The sequence below is a fragment of the Hetaerina americana genome, unplaced genomic scaffold (genome assembly GCF_022747635.1).
Source record: "Hetaerina americana unplaced genomic scaffold, ioHetAmer1.1.p SCAF_7, whole genome shotgun sequence".
Lineage (NCBI taxonomy): Eukaryota > Metazoa > Arthropoda > Insecta > Odonata > Calopterygidae > Hetaerina > Hetaerina americana.
The window spans coordinates 78,664,082-78,689,682 of NW_027287316.1; the positions used below are offsets into that span (position 1 = coordinate 78,664,082).

The window sequence follows — 25,601 nt, forward strand, 5'->3', positions numbered from 1 at the left end:
CCATCTTTAATTCCCCTCCCAGCATTCCCTCCACACCTCCCCTCCCTGCCCATACCTTTTTCCCCTCTCCAGAGCAACAGCATATTTTCAGTCTCACTTGAAGAAGGCCTCTGAGAGGGCCGTAAGCTCGAACAATTTACCGTATGAGTGTCCTTTTAAATGTTGCTATTCTATTTGTGCTCTATTGTGCCTTCCCATATATATATATATATATATATATGTGCTTTCATAGACGTAACACGGAAGTGCCGAATAGTGCAATACACAGTAACACATAATATAGAAACACAAAAAAAGAGAACACTCACACGTATTTTCTTGATATTTCGACGGAAACAATCCGTCTTCCTCTGAAGATGTCGAAGTTCTACATCTTCAGAGGAAGACGGATTGTTTCCGTCGAAATATCAAGAAAATACGTGTGAGTGTTCTCTTTTTTTGTGTTTCTATATTATGTGTTACTGTGTATTGCACTATATATATATATATATATATATATATATATATATATATATATATATATATATATGTATGTACAGATGCGTAGCATCTATACACGTTCAAGATAACAATAAAGCCCTGGGCGCCCGGTATCTATACAAATTCATGATAACTACATATTTCTGGGTGCACGTTATACGTAAGGTACGCATTATCGATGGGAAAATACTGTACTATTTAATATTAACAAAATGATACACTTATGAAACGTATTGTATTCATGTCTGCACCTATTCAGAAAAAGACATGCTATCCACATTCACAGGTCCCAAGAGTGTGAGAGATTTCAGAGGTTGATAAGGTTGGTAACCACTAGTTTAAGGATTAAGTGGTATACCTCCTCAAAATCTGAATCAATCATTTTAACTTTCCCATGAAATGTTTAATGACTTGACAAAGGATTAGAACATGAAGTCATCCCTCAACTGTTCATCGAATGCTTCAGCATATTCAATCAAATTTTTAGCTACAAAATGGTTCTATATTATTTTTTTACCAAAAGTAGCCTATGTAAATATGGTTCCATTCCAGAATTTATTCATTTTCTCAATTTCCCTTACGAGTACCTACCATTTTTTTCGTGATTTTCCACACACTGCATTGAATTCTTTAAATAACCTTCATAGGTATCCTTTCCTATTTGGCCATCATTATTTGCTTGCATTGTGGTTCAACACCTCAGCTCCATTGAATATTATGATTGCGCAAAGCTCCTTTATAATTGATTTACAAGCGAATCGGTGAGGATTTCCTTCCGTGCCAATTGCATTCACGAGAGAAAAGTAATCATCGAGCTATTTTGTGGTGTATCAATGATGATTAAGGGGGATATTAATGCGAAATTTTCCAAAAAGATTAGTAATTATAAATACGTACAGAGAACACATAAGCCAGATGCCTTCGTCCCAATAGTTCAAAAGATGGCGCGTCGATTGTTGGTATTAATGCGCTTGACCGAATAAATTAACTATATAGATACTAAAATACTCGAATATAATAATGATAGAGATCATATCAGAAAAAGTAACTGAATATTATTTTGTCTATCAGTTACATGAAAAGACTACAACTCAAAGTGGGCCAATAAATCACGTATTGTACATAAAGAGTCATAAATGTTATTAATAAAAAATCATAATGAAAAACGACCATTTAATGACCAATATGTATTTTCAAACCCATGGTAATTTTTCACGTGCATGCTGTTGTATTTCCAAAGGAAAACATTATTTGGAGGGCAGATTTTTTCAGTTATAGGGAAGGTGACTATTAAATTCCCGAACCAAACAAATTTGAGATTGAAATGTTATTTGGAAAGTCTAATTAAATCAAAATCTTCTAGAATAATAATGTGATATGTATGAAAGATAGGTGAAGTATTAGCGTTAAGAAAAATATAAATGATTTTATATTGCTTACATTAGAGGAAGAATCTTAGAATAAACATGACTAATTTTAATTTTTTTCAACTTATCCACGAAATATTAATCGGACAATGGGAATGAATGCATTCACTACTTTTCATTATGTTATTTCTAACTTTTGCAATGCATAGCAAAAACCATGACATTTGATGATATTCATCAAATGTAATTTTGAAAAACAATCATTTAATTATTTTCTAACATCATCCTTCCTTGTGTTTTAAATGTAGACCTAGCTACTTAATTGCTGTCACATCAAAAATCATAACACCCTATTTAATCAGAATCCTGAGACACATTTTTTAAATTCATTTTACAAGAATTATTTGCGTAAGAGTATATAACTGACCACACACCTCAGATTTTTGGCTGCATCTGTGATTATAACTAATTATAAAATGCCAAATAAAAACTTCAAACGAAGCAGCATGGTCTTAAGTCTTTTGTTCAGACAGTCACACATACACTTAGGAAACTTAAAATGAGAGTTGCCATTTTAATCTTTCACCAACAAAATCCTAGACCGTAAAAAATTTATTATATTAGCAAGGTATATCAAATAAACAGACGATTCTGACAAATTTAGGACACGAAGATCATGCCCAAGTATGTATGCATCTAGTAAGCCAATGGCGATGATTTAAAAAAAATAACTACTGTTGAATACCATATTAATAAAACTACCAACCCTGGACACCAGCTCAATACTGAATTTTTTATGAATATCCTAAGATGAGTATAAATAAAATTCACTTATTTCACTAATATGTGATAGCAAACACTTGGTCGGCAACTGTAATATATGAAATGGAAGTAAAATTCATATATAAAAAAAATGTGAATGAGAAAACAGTTTAAAGAATTAAAGGTTCAGAATAGAATTAAAATATGAATTAATGTAGTGAGCATATATATTACATGCTACAGTTACAGTCATTCCAAAGTAAATCAACACTTAGCATCCAGTGCCTTAGTTTTGTGAGTTTCATGACTGACATATATTACATTCAGCCAATGAGATAGACGGAAGAAGCCAGTGGAATTCTTTAACCAATGTATTGAGTTTAATACTCCATTAAGAAATACCGTTATAAAAATAAGGAAAATGAGAATCTAAATAAATAGCATGCAATGGTAAACAAATAGAAAGTGCAGGTGAATTAATTTTCTTATTCAATCAACATTTTGATTGAAAATGTATCAATTATCAAAGCCATTAGGAGGAAAATTGCATCAGGTCAAGATGCTTTTAGAGAACAATAATAATCAGGTCTCCTTATTGTGAAGTAAATGAAAAATATTGTGATTGAGAAACCAGTTTGGGAAATAAATTTATGTATTGGAGGCTTAAGAAATGTGAATTTTAGGAGAACTGGAACATGTTAGTTGGACAGAGAGGATGACGAATGAGGAAAGCGTGACAAAATATTAAACATTGGTGAGAACAGAGGCGAGAGGAGTGAATGAAGAAGGTATGCCTCCTCCAAATAGGATTCAACACCAAGTAGAAGGCTTTTGCCACATCATGATCATTCTCCTTGTGGAGGTAGGGTTTTGAATAAAAGTATCCAGAGAACCAAATGAACAAAATCACCATAAACTACCACCACATTAGCCTGCCATGACACTGAATATTTTACTTTGCCACAGAATGGTAATCATTTTGATTATGCCTTAGGGAATATTTTTTAAGGAATTATTATGCAAGTCCTGCTTTTTCCAGGTTGGGCATTGATTTAGTTTTCCTTCTGAGAGTGGTCCATACATGCAAGCACCTTACAAATTATACAATTGGAAGCGAATCCTCAGTAAATCTGTGAATATCCAAGCAATGCTAAAACACCATTATTTTTCGCACAAAACTACGGATGCCTGTGACATTGTATGTATGGTATATGGTCACAACATCTTGTTCCTTTAAAAGCCCCCAAAATTTCATAGTTTAAAATGAAGCCTCGATAGCTTAACTAGCTAAAGCACTCAACCAGACATCGAGGGTTCCAGGATCGAATCCTGGTCAAGGCAAATGATTTTTACACTCTGAAATTATTACATTGAAATGCATATTAGCGGATGACACCGTTAAAAGTTACCGTGGTGGCATCTACCGCAGTTTCTTTGGAACCATTATTTTTGCCAATCGATGGTCTTCATCAGTGAAGAGACTGAATTGTTGAATATGTAGATTTCCATCATCTTTCATTTATATCAAATATCAGCAACTAGCATGAGTAAATCACATTGCAGATGCTCTTGTGCCTGCAAGAAGAATTAGCTGTCAAACTGACAAAGGATTTCCTATTTACTTATTATGAGGGAGACTGCATTGTGATGCCACTTCAATGGGTAGGAGGGAATCCATGGTGGAGGGAGGAGGTGGACAATGGAGGGATTAGGGAGAGGGTTGAAAGGGATTGCACATCATCCCTAGATGATGTGCCCTTTTAGACTGCTGAGGAAATGTGAGCTCTGCTGTTTAGGGAAACCATTTAGGATATGGTCTGGGAACAACCAAACGCTACTTCCACACAGCAAGATACTACTTAAAATGACAACTCCATTCACTGGGTAAAGAGATTGGAGCAATTGGTTGACAACACAGTATACAACTTTCAAGATAACCTGCAATTTTTCCACACTATACAGGAAGGAAGGGTGTGAATAGCCCTACAGGAAGACAACAGGAAGTTTTTCAATTCCCACAAGCCTTCCCTTGATATCCATCAACAAATTAACTTTTAGATATTTCAAAAATTCCCATCTCACTTCATTCCTCCTTTCCCCATCAAGAGGATAAGCTCAGAAATAGGATCCATTAAGTAAATGCCACACAGGGCACTTTCCTTTCTCTTGATTTTATTTTTTAAAGCACTAGAACTGACTTTTTTCTTCTCACGAAATAAATGGCAAATCCTCTTTTAAAACTGAAAATCTTTTGTCATTGATAATAGAAAAAAGAAAATAGAAAGCATACAACTCTTAATTATAACCACATTTCAAGCGCAAATGATTAATGACACTTAGGTTTTGAAAGATCCATTGAATTCACTATTCATTCAGAATAAGATAATGTATTCTTATACATAAAACAAATGCATTAGACATTACTAACTCATGAAAATGTAAATACTACATAAAGTAATTGTGATTAATATTAATCTTTGCCTTATGCAGGATAAGGTGATGCACCTTAGTCGAAAATATCCAATATGCAACAACTATTAGATAATATGGTATTTAAGAGTACTGAAAACTCATTTAATCTTCCAACGGTCATGAATATAAGCTCAATGCCTAGTAAGGAGCCAGCTCTTTTTCTTATGCCCCTTGATTTCCCAGGAAGTTCTGGCACCCAAAAAATCAAACAGCTTGGGTGAACCTGAGGGTGCCCAGAGGCATCAAACCCAGTCCCTCCAGTCCAGCACTCTACCCTCAGGACTGCCATGCCCTTATTGTCATAATAATTCAATCAAAGAAATCATACGACAGAGCAGTTTTTACCTAGTTGACTTCTACACTACTCATGCAATGCCACCTTATTTGCAACCTAACTTAATTTAATTCCCCGGCAGCTGACAAAATTCAACATAGGAAGTATCAAAGTGTCATCTGTTCAATTTGAATCCGTCAAGTAAATAATAGGCTGTCCACTTTTTTTAACACAAATTTCGACCCTAATAACTTTAGCATGCTGGTCGAATTTGAAACATTTGTTACATTTGATTTCATTCATTGGATTCTCTTTCCTGAAATTTTCATTCCTCGGATCCTGAGAGAGTCACAAGTTCCCCCTACAAATTAGAACCAAGGGAAGCTATTCATTGGTTACATATATCGGATAGTCAAGATGTCACACACCAGGCAGAAGGTTCACACCACAACCAAATGAATAAAAATACTTCCATGCATGCAAAATGATTGTTGAATAGTTTCTCACATTAAAAAACCACTTTTTCTCACACCTAGGTCCCATACAAAACTCTTCAATAAAAAATAAAGTATTACTCCAATTGAATGATCTCCAAAGTCAGTTTTATTTTGTCCATTACCTCCATTTAAAGTTTTCCATATAACATATGTTGAGATTAGATGCTTGTGAACATTTTCTTTCGTTTTAACAGTTTAATCATACATTTGCTGTTATTCCTCTCAGCCACACAACTTAAACTTTAGTCACAGATGGGTCTAAAAGGTCAAGGTCTCTTGATTCAAGTTCTATCTTTTTATCCACCGCTTCAACTTGGTCTCACAAACTTGACCTGAATTACAGGCATCTAAGTAAGGGTGGGAGGATTCTATTCATAACCATGACTCCTCCTTGTAGTCTTGCAAAAACATAATCAATTTGACATGGATTGAAAAACTAGGTAACGCTATTAAAATAATGTAATGCATATTCAGCATAGTGCTTCTGACCATCATTGAAGGAAATGCTACTAGGGTGTACCAAACATCAAACTGATTATCTTTGTCAACCTAACCGGCAATCTGTTAATTATGCAAATCTATCATTAATCCTCAACGTGTATTTCAATAGTCCTAAATGTGCTTTTCTTCTTTGCCATGACATGGCATTCAGCTCTTATTTCATAACTCTTCATACACAAAGTGAAAATTTCACAATTAACTCCACAAAAACACTCCATAAGAGCTTATATCAATAACTTGAAGTTAAAAATTGCACCAGATGTAAGAGAAAGAAAGCTTTTCCAAGTTACAAATAGAATTATGTACATACATTACAGAATAATAGCGGAAGGCTAACTTCAATTGAAACACACATAATGCATCTCAAATAGAAGTAGGTTTTTTTCTAACAACAGAATGTTTGACGAATGATTTTTTTCCATTCAGGCATATCAAACATGTCATATCACATGAGCAAACAAAGATGCAACTGCAAGAGAAGAGTGCATGAATATGGGGAAGTTAGTTGGAATTGGGGTGTTGTTATCCCCAGTCCTTGAACTGTGTATGAGGACGGGAAGCCTTGAATTTTTTGGTTCTCCGGGTAGAAGGTTCGTTTTAACACCCCTCACTGGTGCCTGCACCATAATTTGAGGCTCCCAATTGAAATCAATGCAAATCTACAACATCCTTCACCTAAAAACCAGTTGTTAAGCTTTAAATCTAGCTACTTATCAAGGTATGACCAACTGTGGGCAGTCTTGATGGTTCCATCTCTATCCACTGTCAATGGACCCCCAAGGAGGCCACAGCCCACTTCATGGTAATTGCAGAGCTTGTCATAAACACGACATGGCACTTTAAAGGAGTTGCCACCTTACCTCTTGGCAGTTGAGTTCATTACAAAACCCTTCAAGGCAAAGTGTGACATTTGACGTGAAAGAACCCTTCCAATCTGAGGGATACTCATCATAGATGGGCTAGTGCCTTGAGTAAATGACTCACCAATTCATTGGTAATATGCACATTCAATTATATAACAATACACTATTATTATACTTACAGTAGATCAGCTGCTTTCTACGAGTCCATAAAATCTGGAAACTTCATTTCTCCTAAGTCTATTCCCATTTGGAGAAAGGAACATGGCACTGAGTTGCTAGCCTTGTATGAATAAACCCGGTTATATGCCTTGGGCTTAAATTAAATGATGCATTTATCACATACGTACTACAAGCACTTCTGATAAAATGGTAACGTGAACTGACCTCAGCAACTAAAACAGCTCAAAAACTAAACATACATATTTGCTGGATTCTGGGGAAATCATGCTACATACCCTTTGTTTCACTAACCTCTAAAATAACACTATTCAATTTTCTACAGTATATTGGCAGTGTGAGTGCTATTAAAAATATGGGTATGACCTATCAAATGAAATAACACCAGCTTCTATATTAAATGTTTTTTTAAATTGCATTCAATTTGGTGAAGATGATGTATTTGATTCATCATTTACATTATTACCTGAGTAAACTAAGATAAATCAAACAACAGTCATCATCCAGGTTGGCTTAATATCAGATAAGGAATCTTACCCATTGCCAAGCCGTAAGGTGTACGAATTTCACACATTTGGGGATAGAGTTAATGTCATTCCCGTGGCTACCACTAGGTTATGTCTCACAAAATGCTGTTGCCAGAAAGCCGATCAGTTCAGGCTCAGTTGGCAATGTCCAGAGGCATTATCTGGATTTGAACTTGGGACACTGTGCCCAGTAAACAAGCTTTCTACCAACTTAGATACCATAATCATCCGAATGTAAAAATGCCATGCACAGCAAACTAATGAATATTCCTGAGATGATTTTGTACTAATTTAATATTGAACAAATACAAATATGTCAATTTGCAACAAATTACCCCTCTGAATGAATGAGGGAACCTTTTCTCTGCTATGAAATGATGAATGCTATTTGAAAGGCAACAGCAGCATGTTTTATTGACGAGGATATAATGCAAGTTAAACTATTTGAGAAAACTTAATTCATTAAAAATAATTATCAATGGTTATAATTACTATTCAAGAATATTTTTATTGTTTTAGACACCAAACAGGTGCAATGTAGTGAAAATGAAGTTCAAAGTATAATATAACGCTGATAAAACAACTAAGAATACCTAAATACGAAAATACAACATGCAGAAAACCAATGAAGTATTGCAATAATATGCTATAAATATCACAGAATCAAGCTTGGCACCCCATACTGATGATACTCTATAAAATGACACCCTATTTTCATCTATCCATTACAAAATAATCTTCTCCTGGGGAGAAACATCAAGTACATCCATAGAAGATACTATGTAATCCAGAGCTTGAATGGCAGAGTTAAGGTGCATAGTTTTCAAGAGGCTGTTAATTATATTGAGAAACCCATAGAACAACTTACTCCTATTCCCAAGATGAAACACACATTTGATATTAAATATTCCCAACATTTCTTCTTCCTCTATTAAATTATCTATTGGGCAGCAGTTTCGAATAAATTATGATGAACAATCACCGCTCATAATCAAGTTCAAATTTTCAGAGATTGCATGAGATTAAGAAGAGTGTACCAACACAAGTGCCATTGAAGAGACTTGTGCCACGCTGGGAAACAAAAGATTCCACAAATTCCCTTGCTTATTTCCATGAAAAATTTTCAGGTCTTGCACAAGATTTTACATGGATCGAGGAATTTTTTTAAAAAATATGCTTCCATTCCATCTGCTTCACAGTTGGTTTGAAAAAAATTATTTAGTGTAAAAATTAATATGTAATTACAATATTATAATGAAAAATTCTAATTCAACAATACATTCTCAACTTCAAATGACCGTTGGCACGCAATTCATTCAATCTATGCCAAATTTCTACCATAAAAATATTAGGTTCTCCTTATGCTTCCTAAACGTTTTTAACTATATAATTATTTTTAGACAAAGAATGAAAATTACTTTTAAAGTGAAATTAACAACTTACATAAATTAGTTATACAATTAACAACTTTGATTTGGTTATATAAAATCAATTCAAGCTGCCAGCCCAAAGTTCCTCATGTGATGAGCATCAAGAAGCCTATGTATGCGTCTCCATATATATTTCAGTTTCATGCTTGGATACCATTATCAGGGCATTCAAGATAATGCTAGCAAAATGCAAGTACCATTCAGCGGTCATATACAGAAGCAGATTCATGGATCCTATTTGATTATAGCAGGTTATTAAGATCATTACCTTATTTATACTCTCAAATTATTAAAGAACTAAAACTCCTTTCAGATGAGACTAGAACCATAAAGGTTTGTATAGCAAATGAAGAACAACTGGTGGTGTATTGAAGTGGGGATGGATGGAGCAGAGAGAAAAAAGACTGAACATTCCAGGCTTTCCTCATGATCCGACTGCCTAATCATGTACAAAAGAACTTTTCTTTCTATTAGCAAACTTGTCAAGAGCTCTAGGTAAATCTTTAAAAGGACCAACATCAACAGTCCACAGAATTTAATACAACAGGTTCAAACCAAAATCCTAGAATATTACTCCAAGCACAATTTTGGCTAGTTAAGCATAGGCATCAAGGAAGCTAGCTAGTACGATAGAGGGAAGAGGTTGTGGATGAACACAAAGGAAGTGAGTCATTCAACTAGATTCATTTAATGAATCAAAACTTAAATGCATTCCATGTCCTTTTTTTTTAACATTTTCTTTTGCGTGCCACTTGCGGGCAACACAGGGCTAAACAACAATCTCTGTACAGGTTCACTAAATGCCAAACTTCTGCGGCACGCATCCCCCGATCTAAACGATGGAACTGCTCGATGCCACTCATGACACATACACACACACATGCTCATGCACTCACGACCACACGCACTCACTGACAGGCACTCACGAGCAGCGATGGGGACGGGAGCAAACCGGGAAGGGTTGGAACAATCCCTATGCTGGGCTCCACAACGTGCCCTACCCACTGCCGTGGCACAAATCTCTCGCAGCTACACAATGGGGGAGGGGAGGGAGGATCTCCTTCCTCCCCCTACCCACCCAGACTACTACTCTTTTAAAACTTTTATTTGTCCTGTCATCTTTTAGGTTGAGGAATGGCTAAGATGGATTACTCGGGAAGACCTCCGGCAGGATCCTAAATCGGCACTTTGTTACGCGAGGGCGACGTTGGGATTCGAGCCGGGTGACCCCTCACCCCCGTCACTCTGACCCCCCCCTTTCCCATCCCTTGGGGGACCCCTCGTGGTCACAGCCGCCGCATCCTTCAACGAGTGGTACATGATGGATTTCGACTCCCTCTTCTCCTGTTCGCTCTGCCAATCAACCTGCGGAATTACAAAAAGATAAGAGGCATCAAATAACATAATTGACTGAATACAAGCCAATATTTCTTCCCCAAATTTGCAAATGAAAAAAAATCACCCAGGTGCTCAAATGCAAGCCTTGGAAAAATTCTTTCTCAGGTCTATGCAATCTATCATAAAGAACATAAGGTAAGCATTATTTTTCAACATAGTTTTTAAAAATGTTCAATTAATTTTACTATGATAATAATAATTATTGCTTACTGTTTATATTCATTTTTGAAGTTTTATTTAAATTCAGTTTCCTATTCAAACAAGATGTTAACCAACAATTTGATAAATGATTTTGGTGCTCAACTGTTTGAATTCTGAAAATATTATTATTATTATTATTAATACAATAGTTACAAGTTGACCATTTGGTCAGGTGGTAACATATGAGGTGGCAAAAAAGAAGTGATATAATATTACTGAAACAGGAATAAAGCCTCAGTCCAGTCAATGTTAATTCGGAAGGGCTCCAGGATACACGTTTGGGAAGAGCACTCCCATCTTCTATTATGCAATTTTAAAAAACTTTTTCCCCTGTATCAGAAATATCTTTAAATGCAGCATGCCCAAAGTAAGATTTGGTATTTGCGCTTAAACCGTGGTTTCTTCCTCCTCGATTCAAGCTTCCCAGTCTCCCATTTTTCCTGCATTTCAGTAACACTAGCCTTATCTCCATAATTTCCAATTACAAATCTTGAGGCTAGTCGCTGACCTATGTCCAACTATTTGACCTCCCCGGGAAAGATATGTATCCCAAAGTGACCTAGATTAGGCCTAAAAAAAGTTGAGTTGATTGAGCTGAGCAAATTGACCATCACCAAAATTCATCTGATGAGAGAGAGAAAGACGTTACATGTAACATTTATTGCTGATTGTATGAGAGGTGATGGAACAGCTTTTCAAAAGAGCTGACAGCTCACGATGCAACTGCTTGCATTACATGCAACTTAAGAGAAGCAATTCCAATAATAGGATGTGCAAATGTGGAATTGCATTCACATAGAAACAAAGGATGACAAAAATAAATTCATTATTTCACTCATGCAAGAGGAAGATAAGTGTGGTTTCTAAAAAACTGGTAAGACAGCTGAACTAAATTCTAGTTGTCAATGGGAAGTCATAGGGCATCTTCTGTACTCCTTAGATAAGAGCCCTTCTGCTTTTGAATTGCTTCTGCTAAAATGTATCCCTCCAGAGGAAGTGATCTTTAAGGGTGTGTGTTTAAGTGATGTGCACTGCTGGGAGGTCCATTGCAATATTAGTGGCAACCAATCAGCAGACATTATTCACAAACTCACAGGTTTGATTGACAGAATTAGGGTATCACTAGTTATATTCATCTTTAAAAAGAACATACCAATGTGCTTCTAAATACCAATATTTCTCATGCTACCACTATAACTATGCAATGTACAACATATTTTGTAAACATATTTCAACAAACTGGTTGCTCATTCATGTCTGGAATTCTCCTGCACAAAATCTGCAAAAATTACTTATTCCTAAATATTTTGGTACTTCCTGGGGGGTTGGCTTATTATATTTAGGCTACTGCAGTAATTGAAAAACATACAAGTATCTGTAGCAATTAGAATATTTTATAGAAATAAACACCGAGACAGTACTCTCTAGGGGCACAAAGGGTTGAATAAAGTGGAATGTAATAAAAAAATTAAATGAAGGAAAGATTGATCTAAACACAACCAATATCTCGCTTTCAGGTTCGTGGTCCATAGTGATCCTTGTGAGGAGGTTTTATGTATTCATAGGTGCCAATTATCTCAGTTATCAATGCACCAAAAAATAAAAAATATCTACTTTTATCTATCTAAGGGTTATATGGAATAAGGGACCATTTTGTATCAATTTCGCTCAAATAAAGACCTCTACCTATTTATAAAATAACAAATTATTAGTGACTAGCCTCACCGCAAATTATAGTAGAATTAACTTCAACGATGTACAACAAGAGGCAGGGAGAACCAATCCCACGTTCCTGAATGAAATAGTTCGACTACAGTTTCCCACAGTCTGGTCTGATGTTAAACCCAATGATTACTTAACTTATATGCCCAACAACCATAACCCAAGGAAGGCTTACCTTTTGCTGGTGCTGAAGAGCAGCATCGGCAGTTCGATCAATCACCATTTGGCGAGTAAGAACGCCATCTTCTGAAGCATAAGCCGCTGCCTGCCAAGCCACTCCCAGCTTGGCTATCTCTCTTCCAGACATTCCTTTAGTCATGCAAGCAACCTCTGAGCAGAGTTCTCCATAATCAAACTGTGCTACTTTTAGTCTCCTATGAATGAAAATGGGTCTTGTTTAAGAAGTTTCTCGCTGATTTTGTACACCTTCGTCTCGTCCGGTAGTCCCTCACATGAAACGGACTGAGACACAACTCAACATCCAAATACTATTATTCTTTCATCCATGTAACTTTTGCACATTTACCAAATACAGCCGAACCTTGCTTAACGAGTACCTTGGATAGAGAGTAACTTGCATAACAAGCAAAACTGTTGTGCCCAAGAATAGCTCGCTTATCAAGTGACATTTTGCATAATGACTGACGAGGAAAGGGGGATGCCTGAAGTGATTGCGCTGGCTGTTTGCGTTTGTGTTTAGCACAAGTGCCACTAGCATCGTAGTGTCGACAATGATCACACATTTGTCTAAACTTGTGTTCGGGTGTGTTATCAGAGACTTTTCAAGCAAAGTTTAATAATATTTTATATTTTTTTAAATGTCCCCAAAGAAAAAGCCGCAGGAAGACATTCAAAAGTGAATAAAAATAACTGTAGAAATGAAAAGTGTTATATTCAAAAGTAAGAACAAGATCTTAGTTGATCTATCACGCACACACTACCGGTCGACATCAAAGATTTGTACTATCCTAAATAACGAGGAATAGCTGACTCTTGAAGAGATTATGGAGATGCAATGGTGTTTCACAGGATGAAGTTTGTGGAGGAGAGTTTGTACGAAGAGGAGGAGGTAACAGCAAAGCAACAATCAACTAGCACAATAAGATAACTGTTGCATCGTACATTAAGATTCATCACCCTAATACTACGGCAGTTGTTACACAAGCTACGAATTTATATGATGATAATGCTGTGTTGTATTTTTGCAACATCTTGAAGAGTCAGCAAAATCAAATGTATCTCTTAAGTTTTCTAGTACCAAGGAATTAGGTATGCATCATAAATAATATATCAATTACTTTAAATTTTTTTTCCACAAATCTAATTCATATTCCAGGTTGGTTCATTTCGCCATTGAGGAAGAGATGAAGACTATAATGTCTCTGTTGTATATTGAGAAGCATCGCTCTAATGAGACTGGCTACTCTAGCTAAACATTTACGTAATGATAATGCTATGTTGCATTTTCAAAAATTTTTTGGGTAAAAGGGTAATTTTTGGATTTGGGTAATTTTTGCGTCGGTAAAAACATAATTCATTTTTGCAAGAAACCTGTCTCTCAACAGGTTTCTTGTAAAAAACAATTGTGAATGTATCATAAATAATAAACTAATTATTTTGATTCTTTTCTTGTTTTATACGAATTGAATTTGCATTCCCGGTGGTTTCATTCCGTGATAGAAAAAAAGGTGAATCTGAACCACAATTCTAAATACTATATATATAATTTTCTTTCGAGTAGAAGTAGTATTGAGGTGAGGCGACCGACAGCTAAGGCCATTTGCGCCATAGGGGGTGGACAGGAAAGGGTGAAGGGAGGAGAGAAACTCGGCGTCAGCATTAGCCTGCTCTTTACGAAAGGCGCCAAGGGGTCCGCAGCTTAACGTCCCATCCGACGGACGGCGTACTCACTCAAAGTGCCCTCCACAAAGCACCTCAAGTAGGGATCGAGATACCTCTGAAAAATATTCAACACTGCCGGGATTTGAACCCGGGCCCTCAGGGTGGGAAGCCAGTACGTTAGCCCCCGCACCATCACGATCCCCAATTTTCTTTCGATAAACCTTGCACAAAATTAATTTTTTTTGGCATTGAAAGCATTATCGTATTTTACATTACTTTATATGAAAAAAAAATGATTCACTTTGTGAGTGTTCAATTTTACAAGACGGGTCATGGAGTGGATCATGTTCATATTACAAGGTTCCACTGTAAAAGACAAATATCATCATAAATGCTTCACAGAAGTTCGCAAAACATTGACAAACCTTTGCACCAGTTGAGGGCTGGAGTCTACTTTATGCAGCACAGCCAAGAGCAAGGCAAAGAGTGAAGACAAGAGGGTTCAGCAATCAAAATATAACGGAAATTATTTTTTTATAATTTCATGAAACTTTCAAGTGTACCTGAGGCTTAAGCATACATGCTTCTCTAGCCTCAGAATGTCTTGACAGTCTACCAAAGATGACTTAACTCAAGAATCAATAAATCAATTACCTTTTCCCTTCCGTGGCAGGCTGAAGAACAAACTTGTCAAAGTATAAACGAACAAGACGCTGCCTCTCTTCGAGACCAGGGAGCGAGAATTCAACCATCTCATCCAATCGGTCGTTCACAGCCCAATCAAACTGCTCAGGAGTATTGGATGCCAGCACTAACATAAACCTGAAGTAGATTGAGACTTTTCATCAATTGCCATCGATTACACTTATGTTTCAGAAAGCTCTCAAACATGACAATACAATATGTACTTCTGCTCTAGATGGAGCTTAATAAATTGACTCATATGGATAGCACCACAAAAGAGTGAAGGGTAATATTTTCATTGGAGGATTAAGTAGCCATTACTTTCCCACTGAATACTTTCAAATGAATAACAAGTAGTAGTTTTGAGGGGAGGCGACCGACAGCTAAGGTCATTTGCGCCATAGGGGAAGGACAAGAAAGGATGAAGGGTGGAGAGAAACCCGGCGTCGGCATTAGCCTACTCTTTACGAAAGGCGCCAAGGGGTCCGCGACTTAACGTCCCATCCGACGGACGGCGTACTCACTCAAAGTGCCCTCCACAAAGCACCTCAAGTAGGGATCGAGATACATGAATAACAAGTAATGGTAAAATGTAGCAAGGATGTACTACATAACATGTTAAAGTTAATATAATGTTGGCACATATAATTTATTCCATCCTAAATCACAAACACAGAAATACTTAACCATTGCAAACAACTACTGCAAAATATTACCAACTTTACATTTCAATACAAAACAAAACACAACTTATACAGCAATTATGCTAAAAGCGGTGTGATACCAATAACAATTTATTGAAAAATGAGGTAAGACAGCCAAAAATTAGAGGGCTACACACTCATTATAAATAGTTCAGACATTCCCCTTGAGAATAGGAATTAAAATATTATACCTTGGCTCGGCAATTTATTCCTCAAACTTACTTGCCAGACTGTTCTCCTGTGCGGTATAAGAATGCATTTAGTGTCGCTCTGAGATTCTCCCCTATGGTCTCTGAACTTCTCTTTCGCAGGAAGGCATCTGCTTCATCAACAAACAGCAAAAGACCCCTGCCAGAGCTGCCTGCCCAGTCGAACACCTTGTGTATAGCGGTGACACCTTCACGGCCCATTGGTGCCACATCACCACCCGTCATTATGGCAAAATCCATTCCAGAGTGGATTGCCAATTTCTGCAATTCAAAAAGTAGGTTATAATAGGGTGGTGCACCAATAGATCGGGCCCCGCTGAGCCACTCCGTGAACATGCAACATGTCACGAGCGATAAAAATTGTGCCAAAGCCAAACCAAACCAGAAAACGGTGTTGGTGGACCAGAGCTCACCATGAACTGAGCATTATGAGGCCTGCAAAATTCATTCATTCTTCCCCATGACTTCCTGGAGACAGACACATGGTACATAAAAAATACCAAAGATCAGGGGACGTCCGGGCAGGACTACAATGTGGTAAACATTTCAACACAATGGCAAGGGAAAGTTTGAAATGGTTACAAATTTCAGAATGTGGTTACATATGCAGAAGATACACAATGAACTTTGAGAAAAAACATTATCCCACAAGTGTTAACACACGCACTTGTTTTCAACGCGTCAGTCGAAAAAGTGAAGTAGTCGATTTGGAGAACGTTGAGCAGAAGATGGACACATTAATTTAAAATCACTCCACTATTACTTTAACTTGAATGTCGTGAACTTTTGAATTTACATGAACAATTTCCTATAAAAAACATTCAAACCTTAAGATTCCTACCAAATATACGGATTAACCTCAACAAACGACTGATAACTGCTCAGCCATTGTCATTGCACAAGGATTTTACTTTCATGATTTACCAACAAATTGAAACATGTATGCACTCCAATTCAATGCCAGGGATATTTTTATAACACCTCAAAATTTATTTTAACTATACATGTTTCTTTTTGATTAATTCATCAGTTGGAAGACTTTCTATTTTCATAACCCTTCATTCTTTGAATAAGCTACTGCTAAACTATTAGTTTCAATTGGAGATGCATGAAAATATGTTAAGACTAATATAATTATTAGTAGTATTTTATCAGTTAAAATAGATTTGTAAGCCTCTCCTAAAAAACAATCAATCAGACATCTGACATTAATAATAAACCCCTTTTCATCGCCGTACACTTCCTTCCTCCATTCATTGCCTCTAACATCCCCCCATCCTATTCCTGCCCTTTCCTCATTTCACTAACATCTTCCCCTCCATCAGACTTTCCAACAACCCATCGCCAATCAGGGGATCCATATGGTGCAGTGGTTATCATACTGGCTTCCCACCCAGAGGGCCCCAGGTTCAACTCCCGAGAGTGGTGGTTATTTTTCAGTGGTGTCCCAGATCCCTATTTGAGGTGCTTTGTGGAGGGCACTTTATGTGAGTGAGAGTACCGCATCCCTCAACCTGCTTCTGTCCCTTCTATGTCCCCTTCCAACCTAACCCTTCTTTATTCTTCCCTCCTCCCCATCGCCAAGGTACCAGCTAACTGCCACCCATTAATGACCACATGTGCTCATTTTCCCTCCACTCTTTCTACCTCTCCTTTTCTGTGGTCTCTCTGCCGTCTTTGCATTTTTCCCATCTTTCCCCCATACGTCCCCTCCTGCCTTACTCCTTCCCTCAAACATGCATAAATATGATGCAATCACTCACTTTTTGACATGTCCTGTACCTGATGACGGTTCTTTGAACCAAAACGTGTGGTACGTTACCAATGAACTAGTGGAAAAGTACAAAATTTGTTTTCTCATACATGTATGTTAATGAAAAGTAACTCAATGCCAGGAACATGATATTCTTTTAACCTTGACCAACTGCCTTCAAAGATCTTAACTACAGTGAGAAATAACCTCTTATAGACAAACCAAACAATTGCTACGGAAGAAGCATACAATATAATAACTAGCCTTTCTGAAATGAAATGACATTAATTAAGCAAGCATAGCAATTTTCTCACCTTGGCAAACATAGTCTTTCCTGTTCCTGGAGGCCCATGCATTAATATATTTCTATACATTCCTCGATTTCGCTTGGTATTTTTTGTTGCTATCGCTATATCCCTGAAAATTGAAAAATTATCACATCAGAAGAAAACATACAATTAATTTTGCCAAATGAAACAAAGAGAGAGGGAGTGATTCTCCGACTTAAATTTCCAAATGAATTCCACAGTCGCACATAGGAGAGAGAGAAGAGAAAGATTACCTCAGCCTCTCCTCTAATTTTGGCTCCAGAACAACGCCAGCCAGAGCATCTTGGGGTTTAAGACGAAGCCGTTTGATATTCTGTATCGGGTGCTTTACTACTTCTAATGGAGAAAACCTTGATGTTTCTCGCACCAGAGATGGCTTACCTAAAAAGAGAATAGTAAATGCTGTACGACCAGGCTAGTCTATCAAGATGGGTTCATGGAGTCATGAACAAAAGTATCCCATCAGCCAAAATATGACATCTAAAATGGCTTAAGATTTTCAGAACCTGTTCTCTGGGGCAAAGAATTCCCCAGAATTGTTGTTTGCTCATAATCACAGCAATCCTCATTGAGACAACTGCCGGATAAAAATTCTGCAAGCAAATATTTATGTATTCCTAGAGAGTACACTTTAATCAAATATGATGGGGCAACATTGACCAGAGTAAATTGTGTTTTTAAAAGAATAAATTCTTTTGTCTTACAATCACTCTTTCTGGCACTACCCCTTAAGAAATTAATGACCAAATGCATATCGATTAGTGTTACAGACAGTTTCAGAATATCACTGGTCCTCTTTTTGTTTTTGTTTTCAATGATTGCCAATGATGATTAAACCTTACCAATGAAATAGAGAAACATGCATCCACTTCGTTAGGTTCGCAATACTGGTCATTGGAAACCTCTTACTCCCTTGAATTTGAGGTTATGGAAGCTTTACCCCATTTGAGACAATTCTGAGGTAACGTCTTAGCCGTTTACCCATGGCAGGGTCACAATGACATTTCATTTAGAAACGACTGTCAAACCAAAACTACATGCAGTGATTCCATTTCCCATTTAATAAAACCATGTCTCCTGAGTGAATCAATTACCTTCTACAACATCTTTGACACAACATTATCAGTTGGAATTTCATCAGGACTAATATCTGGAGAGTTACTCTTCAGATAATTCTTATCATCCATTTGATTTAGCTGTTTCAATCCAAATATATAAAAGTATCCTATGAAGAGCGAAGATAGCCTTCAAAAGCTAACCCAAACATTTGCCAATGCCTTGTGACTTACGTCATTCTTGACTAACAATGTCGTCACAGTTCTGAAATCAGATTCAAATTTTGCTGAAATGCACAATCTTTCAAGACAATATTTTGTAAGAATTTAACCAGATCAACGATAGGATGAAAGAATTAATGCTTCTGCAGAGGAAATTTGACACACCTAAACTTTAAGAAAACAAAGCAACTGCGCATCAGGTACCTCCTCTAATGCATGTACATGTATTTCACTTTTTTTCAATAGACAGTTGCAAGCAACCAACATGAATAGGCAACTGAAATAATTATAATCTTTAAGATTTTTTATGATTCGCCTGCTTAAACTTCTAGGTGTTTCAACAAATTTATCAGGTGCACAAAAGTTTTTTTTTTTCTATTTTTATCAGTGCTGTAAAACCAAAATTTCAATCCATTAATTGTTTTTAGCATTGAATTTACCATTTTCAAATCCCAAAACGAAATTCCCTCGTTTATCATGTTTATGCATTAATGTCACCACAACTTACCTAATCTAGCTTCGATGTAACGAGCAGCCACTCCGGTAGCACCGCGAGCAGAGTAAACGCCAAGCGCCAGAAGGGAGAGGCCTGCAGCTGCAGATATTATTTTGTCCCAATCGTGCAAGAACGCCTGCGCTCCCGCACCCAAAACAGATCCAGCAGTCCTGATTTGCAAGTAGAAAAGAATGGTAACGACACTGTTTGCAGAGTTGCAGCTTGACATACTCATCCATTGAAATAAAATAGGGACTACGCTTGAGGAAAACAATGCTAGAATTTAATGATATTTATGTTTAATGATAGATAACAAATTTTAACATCAAAATTTATATTAATTACAAACACAAATTACTATAAAATTGCAGTAAATTAGTTAATTATGGTTATAGTTATTCATTTTTCCATTTATGCCCCACGCCATTAAGGAGGTAACGAAACAAACAGGTTAAGGAGGAGGAGAAATTTATGGACAGAATTTGGTGGAGACGTCTTTTAAAGATCCATCAGATTAGATGGGATTTGTTTGAATTTATACATAGGCTATGTTAATTCTGAGCCTTCTTGAAGTCTATCCAGTGTACCCCATTTTAATTAGTTACCCAGGTTTCATTATCTTTAAGGCATTATTTTTATACTTACAGATGGATTACTATGAATATGGTGTATCCGTGATTCAAACAAGTGTTAATACCAATTTAATTCAATGTATTTCCATGTTTTTTGTGGTACCACTGTGTGGATTAAAGTTGTTTTTTTTTAATTACAGCTGTCCTTGCACCATCATCAAAAAGCTCAGACTCCAAAACCATCATTTGCTTCCCACCACTGCCAGGTTCACAGACCCAGCAACCCAGATTTCTTGACGCTATTTCCTGTAGAAGCAGGTTGCTTGGAAGATAACCATGGGCACATATTCCTAATGAAACAAATGACTTCAGCTATCAGGGGGTTGAGTTCATGTGATAGCTAAGGTACTGACTTCACACAGAAAGGACCAGGGTTCCAATCCTGACAGTGGCAGAATTTTTCAGAGGCATCCCAACTTGGGGGGCTGTTTTGGGAGCACTTTACATGCAGTATGACCTATGCCGGTTGGGAGGCTTAACTGTTGACCCCAAAGCATTTTTTTCAAGAATAGGCTGATGCAAACAATGGGATTCCCATGATATAAAGCTTGCCTTACTTTGTAAACATCAAGTATATAAGAATGCTTCACATACAGCACCGTGTCCATTGTCAGCTGAAGCCAATTTTAAATGGCTAACAGCATCTTAAGCTCTGAAATGGGCAGCAATTTCATGATTGCCCAGCTATGCAGACAACACACAGCCCTGGTAGACAGACACACAAACATGCAGTGCCCCCAGAGTAGAACTTATAATATCAGTGGCGTTGTGAGTGGCAGGGGTGGAAATCAAAGCGGTAAAATGTTGGAGTGGTCTAAGAGTACCGAGGTATTAAAGAATGCATGCGGCACAACTAAACAATCAAATAAGAGACTGATTAGGAGCATCACCATAGCACACCACAAGTAACTCTGTACTTACTTGCAAAGAAAATGCTTAAATATAAACAAGAGATCTCTGGAAAGCTCACTTGATAGATTCCAAGACAGTTATTCTGTTCTCTGCTGCCTTCAAACGTATCTGCTCTAAGTGGAGATCCTGATTTTCACGATCTACTTTAGCTTTGGCACGTAATTCAGCTTCCAATTTCTTCATTTCCAGGTTCGAGCGCATCTCCATCTCATGTTCAATCGTTGCTGCAAAAGAATAATTTTAACGATTAACATCCTTCAGACATTACCAATTTGCTTGCATTTATGAACCACACAAGAATTAAACAAACATGGAAATGATAATGGCGCAGTGGCTAGCATACTGGATTCCCACCTAGAGGTCCCATGCTCGAATCCTGGAGACGTCAGATATTTTTCAGGGATACCCCATCCCCTACTTGAGTTACTTTGTGGAGAGCACTTGAGTGAGTACACTGTCCGTCGGATGGGATGTTAAAACTGCAGACCCCTTGGTGCCTTTCGTTGAGAGTAGGCTAATACCAATGCTGGGTTTCTCTCCACTCTTCCTTCTTTCCAATCCATTCCTAATGGCACAAATGACCTCAGCTGTCGGTTGCCTCCCAACTAAAGCTACGACTACTCAGACTCCACATTCATCTGGAACCCATGAATTTATCCACACCCACCAAATAGTACCATGTCTTTAACCTGCACCCTTCCCATTCCACCCCATTTGTGTTTTTCAATTTATAGGAACTCAGTTTTCCTCAATGTTATTAAATAAAAGCACTGAAGAAATCTTTATTAACAATTGTGGGTAACAATGTGTAACCCTTCAAAATCTAATGCACCATAATCATCACAAATGTTTTAATACTTGGCCATTACTACATAAGGTCTTTTAAACTCGTTGATTCATCCCATTTTACACATTATAGCACCAATCATGACCCCCTTCCCCATACCAACATATATGGTTCATGGACTACCCATAGGGAAAAACTCTTCCATGATTAGATGTATTCATTATTGTTAAACATCAGTTTATAGCTAGACTAGAACATCAACACAAATTGATAACCTAAACAGTGCCACGTTCAAATTGAAAATAGAACTACCTAATATACATTGTGCATTGAGAAATAAATATGGTCTGATCATCCAGACATTATATCTTCACTGAATTTCACAGGGTAGTAAAAAATTTATTTGAGACACTACAATTTCCTGCACTTTAACCATGCATGGAATAAAATTCCATGTTGATGCCTACTTGTATCTCTGAGTAATTTCCATGCATAATTACGATGGTTGTTTTCAAACGTGGCATTTTCTACTTCTATCTTATATTACCTGCAGAACCCATTTAGTCTTTCACATCTTTAATCCCATTCCCTTTTCACAACGTTTTTCAATAGTTTTTCCGCATTGGCATTCAGTAGACAGTACAATTCAAAACTCAAGCATTATTCAATTCTTTTCCCATTTATATTACTCATCATTCCTGTAATACTTTCATAGACCTCTTCCATTCAATCATTTCCAAGTCATTTATTGGCATTTATGAATGCACCACTATTTTATCCATGCACTTAGCCGCTTTCTTATCTATAAAATTCATTTTCTGTGCCAGAAGGGGCTCTACGCAAGCTGGCAACTATTCTACAAGCTTCATCCCCTCTTTCATCATTGAACTGACAGACAAGATATGAATTATCCTAACTGCTGCCCTTAAAGTCTCCTTTTCAGCCAATATTTCACTTGGGATTCATAGATTTAAGCACATTCTATCAATGTCTAATTATTAAGCCTGCCAAATGCTGGCAGTGACTAACACATTCCAACGCCAAATTCCCAATGTGTATGCATAATTAACCGTATTAGATGTCTCCAGAATCAATCATTCAAATCAGTTGAGAATCAGCTTCAGGAAAATCACTCAAAGCCTTGTATTAATCAGTACCACTTCAGTTAACACATCAGTAATATTAGAACTATGTTATCATTCCTTAATTTAGAAAATCAGTGCCTTTAAGAACTAGCAACATATTTGTACACCCTACAAAGCGTTATGAGAAAATCAAGAAGCACTCGGTGCTATTGGCAGGAATGAACATGCATAACCTGAGGTATACTTCACGGAGACCCTAAAGCTAACTTCAGAAAAATCTAAGTTCATATTTTAAAGCTGAAATATAGAAATTAAATTATTCTTTCTACTAAGGAAATTAAACAAGAGAGGATGAGCACTTTTGGCTATTTTCATAAATATGCGAATACAAACGACTTCCTCGGGAAAACGTTCATTAACTAAGAGATTAATGACGACTTCTTTGGCACACATCATCCACCACATTGTGTCCCAAATGTAGTCCTTGACAGACATGCTGAACGTTTCCCCCAGCACACAGCTATAGATTATCAACTTCGGGATTTGTCACGTGGCTCAATAGCATACTTTTGAGAGCAAGAAATTTGTGTTTTAGAAGATAATTACAGCAAAATTTCACCGCCAAGATGAGGTTAATATGTTAATGAATAGAAATACATTAAAATAATCACCAACACGAGTTTACCTTTACGCATTGCTTCCTGTTTAGCCACCGATTCTTCTTGCTTTCTAAGATTCTCCTCATTCACAATTCGTTGTTGCTGAAGTTGATCTTCATACCTAGAGAATTAAGATTGTATTTAATTTTAATTGATGCGGTATTAATATAAGTGTGACACCAGCATCGTTATGGATAACATATTTCTGATACATGGAAGGCCAGAGGATTTGGAAACATTGCGTCAGGAATTGCTACACCATTCATACCTCTTCCTAGACAGCTGATCTTGGTACTGTGATCTCATTTGATGTTGTTTGGTTTCTTCTTGCAACGTTTTCCTCTTCTCTTCATGATCAACTCTCCTTTGGTCGAGCTTGAGCTGCTCCATGTGCGCTTCATATTCTTTAATTTTGGCTTGATATTCCTGTTGCCTAGTTCCTTCTTGAAGTTTTGATAACTCCAAGGCTTCCTTAGCATGAGCTAGAGAATTCAAACATTTCAATTAGAACCAAAAAATACATATTCACCTGGGGAAAATTCTTCGATTTACAATTACCTGATGCTTCCAGTTCTTTTGCTGCCTTCGCTGCTCTTTCCAAAGCAGTGGAATCAAACCGGTATGCATCCATTTTACTTTTACCACTAGTATCACCACTATCTCCGCCTCCCCCAGCGGCTGCTGGAGGCTGAGGAAATTGAAGACCATCTGAAGGTAAATTCTGATCCTTCCTTAATCCAAATAACCACGACATGTTTTCAATTTCTGGGTAAAATTGATCCTTGTATCTTCAACACGTGAGCTTGCAGAAGGTGATGTAAGACCTAACGACGCCGGTTGAAATTTATTAACATAAAAACCCCCTAACCACTCTATTAGTTGAATGAACAAACTATTTTTATTATTATTCAGCTATGTAACAGAAACATCACCGCCTATTTATTTAACTCTTCCTAAAATAAGGTAAATTTCTAATGACTAACGATTTTCGTATATGACAAATGACAATCGTTAATTATTTATAATTTGAAACTTGAAATGCGCATTCAACCTCGATAATTTGGCTTCCTGTTATGTATGGTTATGAATTCTTTTGTAATAGTTAATTTTGAACAAGGATATTATGGTTGATGGGCTGTCAATCTATGAAGCATGTGAATGTGACTAGTAAACTCTTATGTTTCAGATGTCTTTTGACGAATATGACTGTTGGAATGGTTATTTGAGAATAAAAACGTGTACAATTTTAAGACTGAACGCCTTCCCTTGGAATATATTAGATTATAATACACACATTAGATTTTTAGTGAGCAAATATTAATTCCTCTTAACATTGAAATATAGCACTGTGGACTCGATGGAAAACGCGATGAACCCTTGGATGCTGCTTATTAAGAATGATGCCATTTGATCTCGTCTGCATAAAGGTTGAGATTATAATGGTAATTTTTAGGTGACTCATTTTTTGTATTTTATATTTGTTAGGGTTTATCACTTCTAGCATATTTACGATGAAGTATCATGGCTTTCATTTCTAACACATCAAGAGTTAGGAGAATTA

At 36.9% G+C, this 25,601-nt stretch overlaps 1 protein-coding gene across 1 annotated transcript; it reads right to left on the reverse strand.

Moving 5' to 3' along the window:
- Positions 1-8,504: 8,504 nt before the first annotated feature.
- Positions 8,505-25,003, reverse strand: bor (ATPase family AAA domain containing bor). The gene is made up of 11 exons (XM_071594795.1): positions 24,599-25,003; positions 24,309-24,522; positions 24,067-24,161; positions 21,568-21,733; positions 19,978-20,135; positions 18,426-18,573; positions 18,178-18,280; positions 16,124-16,371; positions 15,168-15,335; positions 12,847-13,045; positions 8,505-10,715 (listed from the first exon to the last, which is right to left on the reverse strand). Exons 1-11 carry the CDS (start codon positions 24,792-24,794, stop codon positions 10,542-10,544), a joined length of 1,869 nt encoding a protein of 622 aa, XP_071450896.1. The 5' UTR covers positions 24,795-25,003; the 3' UTR covers positions 8,505-10,541.
- Positions 25,004-25,601: the final 598 nt, after the last annotated feature.

Excerpts from the sequence above, each read along its gene's own strand:
- bor (XM_071594795.1), bottom strand. The coding sequence starts at position 24,794 with ATGTCGTGGTTATTTGGATTAAGGAAGGATCAGAATTTACCTTCAGAT. Across the intron at positions 18,281-18,425 it reads AAATTAGAGGAGAGGCTGAG|GGATATAGCGATAGCAACAA; the intron begins GTAATCTTTCTC and ends TTCAATTTTCAG. Across the intron at positions 13,046-15,167 it reads CCTGCCACGGAAGGGAAAAG|GAGACTAAAAGTAGCACAGT; the intron begins GTAATTGATTTA and ends TTTCATTCATAG.